General features: G+C 34.5%; 1 protein-coding gene across 1 annotated transcript; it reads left to right on the top strand.

The window, feature by feature from the left end:
* Nucleotides 1-834: 834 nt before the first annotated feature.
* LOC113342824 (major allergen Pru ar 1-like) lies at nucleotides 835-1,709 on the top strand. The gene is made up of 2 exons (XM_026587230.1): nucleotides 835-1,104; nucleotides 1,338-1,709. Exons 1-2 carry the CDS (start codon nucleotides 876-878, stop codon nucleotides 1,616-1,618), a joined length of 510 nt encoding a protein of 169 aa, XP_026443015.1. The 5' UTR covers nucleotides 835-875; the 3' UTR covers nucleotides 1,619-1,709.
* The last annotated feature ends 532 nt before the right edge of the window (nucleotides 1,710-2,241 follow it).

The raw sequence follows: 2,241 nt of genomic DNA, 5'->3' as shown, positions 1-2,241 counted from the left end.
TATAGTCTCTCAATTTTCAAAAAATGAGGCATGCAAAAATAATAATAATTAAGTTTAGCTTTTGATGTTGATATCGCAACCGACATACTTTGGATTTTTCCTACATATTTGCGTAAGAATTTAACGTCGACTGGCATAATCTTATGTACAAACCAGTCATGTAGGTGTGAAATCCACAAAACTGGTATCAGGATATTTTATTTATTTGTTGATGCGAATATGTAGCAGGCCTTAGCCGCGACTTCTCTAAAATGTCTTAAAAACTTTATCTAGTTGGTCATGCAGATACGTGGACATCCTATTCTAATTAACTTAATTGATTTTGGATATCATTTGCTGCAATTTTATGTGAACTTATTATTTATTTTAGTAACCCTAAATATTTTCTTTAGAGCCTGGGCATTTTTAGAATGTCGTCCATGAAACATTACAAATAGCAAATTTGAGAATCTAATCACACCATATGGCTACAAAACGAAACCAGATAATCTAATCAGATCTATATAACCAAAACCAGATAGTCCTGTTAAATTTTTCTTTTTCTTATAAATTTGCAGGTGGCCAAGTTTCAAAGAAAATGAGAAAATGTTTATGCATTGAAATGGCAAGCATGAATTTATGTGCATTTTTTTTGTGAAGTTATATGTATGCAGCACTTTCTTGGCATCGCGCTGTATCTATCACGGAACCTACCTTCTTAATATTAAAATATTATTATTACTGTACTTTTTATTTTTTTGTAAGACAAACAGATGAAGGAGGTGACTTTGATATCTATAAATACCAAATTATGGAGTTCATCATCTTGACAACTTCAACTAGTAGCTAGCCATTCAATCTTTTCTTTCTCTTATCAAGTTCCTTTAGAAACAAACATGGGGAATAACGGTAGCATTAATGTCAACGTGCATGTTCCTCTGTTTATGAGCACCGGAAACGGAGGTTCAGCCGATAACAGCCCCAGTAGCCCAGTCTCCACTGATAGGCTTTTTCGAGCTATATTCGTGGAAGGCCATACTTTGCTTCCCCAAATCGTGCCAAAAGCAATAACAAGTGCTAACATAGACTCAGATGGTAGAGTCATGTATATTACCTTTGCTGAAGGTACGTAAATATTAATTGATGATCGGTTCACCAGTATTTAAATCTTTTTCTCCTAGTATATTCTCTTTTCTTCTTGTCCCAGCTTCTATTATCTTTGGTTTTACGATCCTCATTTTGGATCAAAAAAATAAAAATAAAAATATTGTTGACGAAAACAGTTTGTTGTTCTGATTTTTCACCAACTGGGTACGTGTTCTAATTAATGTTCCATCTTGTTCTTGGTTTCATTCCAGGAATGAAGCTGAAGTTGGATGAAATCGACATGGAAAAATTGACGTGCAGGTGCACTATGTCTCATTCCGATGCAGACGATAGTGTTGGTATAGTTGTTACGCATTGCAAATTTGAACCTGCTGCACGTGGAGGATCGGAGCTAAAAATGAGTACCGATTTCGTGCCAAAAGGTGATGTTGACCAAGTTGAAGACGAATTGGATTCTCGAATTGAAAAGGTTCGAGAGACCTTCAAAATTGTTGGTCGTTACCTTGCTAAGAATCCTGAAGTTTGTGCATAAACAGAACTTCTTGGGTATTTGGAGATATTGTCTTTATTTTGCTCGTGTATGAGAATAAAAAACTCCTCTGGCTGAGTTTGCTTGTATAATTCCGATATAATATAAAAACGGAATATTGTTGTCTTATCAAATTATATTTATATATCTATAATAAAAATGGAAGAATGTTGTTTCTATCGATATATATATAATAAAAATGGAAAGATTGTTGTTGTGTCCTATCTTAGAGCAAGGGCTGGTTTAGAGAAAGGATGATCTGGTTGAGAGTTTCTTTAAAAAATGAAAGAGTTGATGAAATCTAATTTGCGAAACCTGGTGATTACAAATTTTGGCAACGGAAATGCGGATGTTGTTAATTTTGGGTCGCAACAGTTTGCTTAACATTTAGAGCTGTTACGAAACGAAGAGGTTGAAACAACTGTAGAGCTGCATGTATTTGTATGACATGTTCTAATGAGTCTCTGGTGTTAGTTGTCTATTCTTGAGAATAACCATATCACTAAGGAATCTTCATATGCACATGCCAAAACATGATATTTAACATATATGCACTCCTTATGGATATGCCAAACTGCCAAACTCATATGTCTATATGCCAGTCCTGACAAATAGGCATACACGAT

The sequence above is a fragment of the Papaver somniferum genome, unplaced genomic scaffold (genome assembly GCF_003573695.1).
Source record: "Papaver somniferum cultivar HN1 unplaced genomic scaffold, ASM357369v1 unplaced-scaffold_48, whole genome shotgun sequence".
Classification (NCBI taxonomy): domain Eukaryota; kingdom Viridiplantae; phylum Streptophyta; class Magnoliopsida; order Ranunculales; family Papaveraceae; genus Papaver; species Papaver somniferum.
Note: the sequence above shows the minus strand (reverse complement) of the source record. Positions and strands in the feature narration are given on the sequence as shown.

Excerpts from the sequence above, each read along its gene's own strand:
- LOC113342824 (XM_026587230.1), top strand. The coding sequence starts at position 876 with ATGGGGAATAACGGTAGCATTAATGTCAACGTGCATGTTCCTCTGTTT. Across the intron at positions 1,105-1,337 it reads GTATATTACCTTTGCTGAAG|GAATGAAGCTGAAGTTGGAT; the intron begins GTACGTAAATAT and ends GTTTCATTCCAG.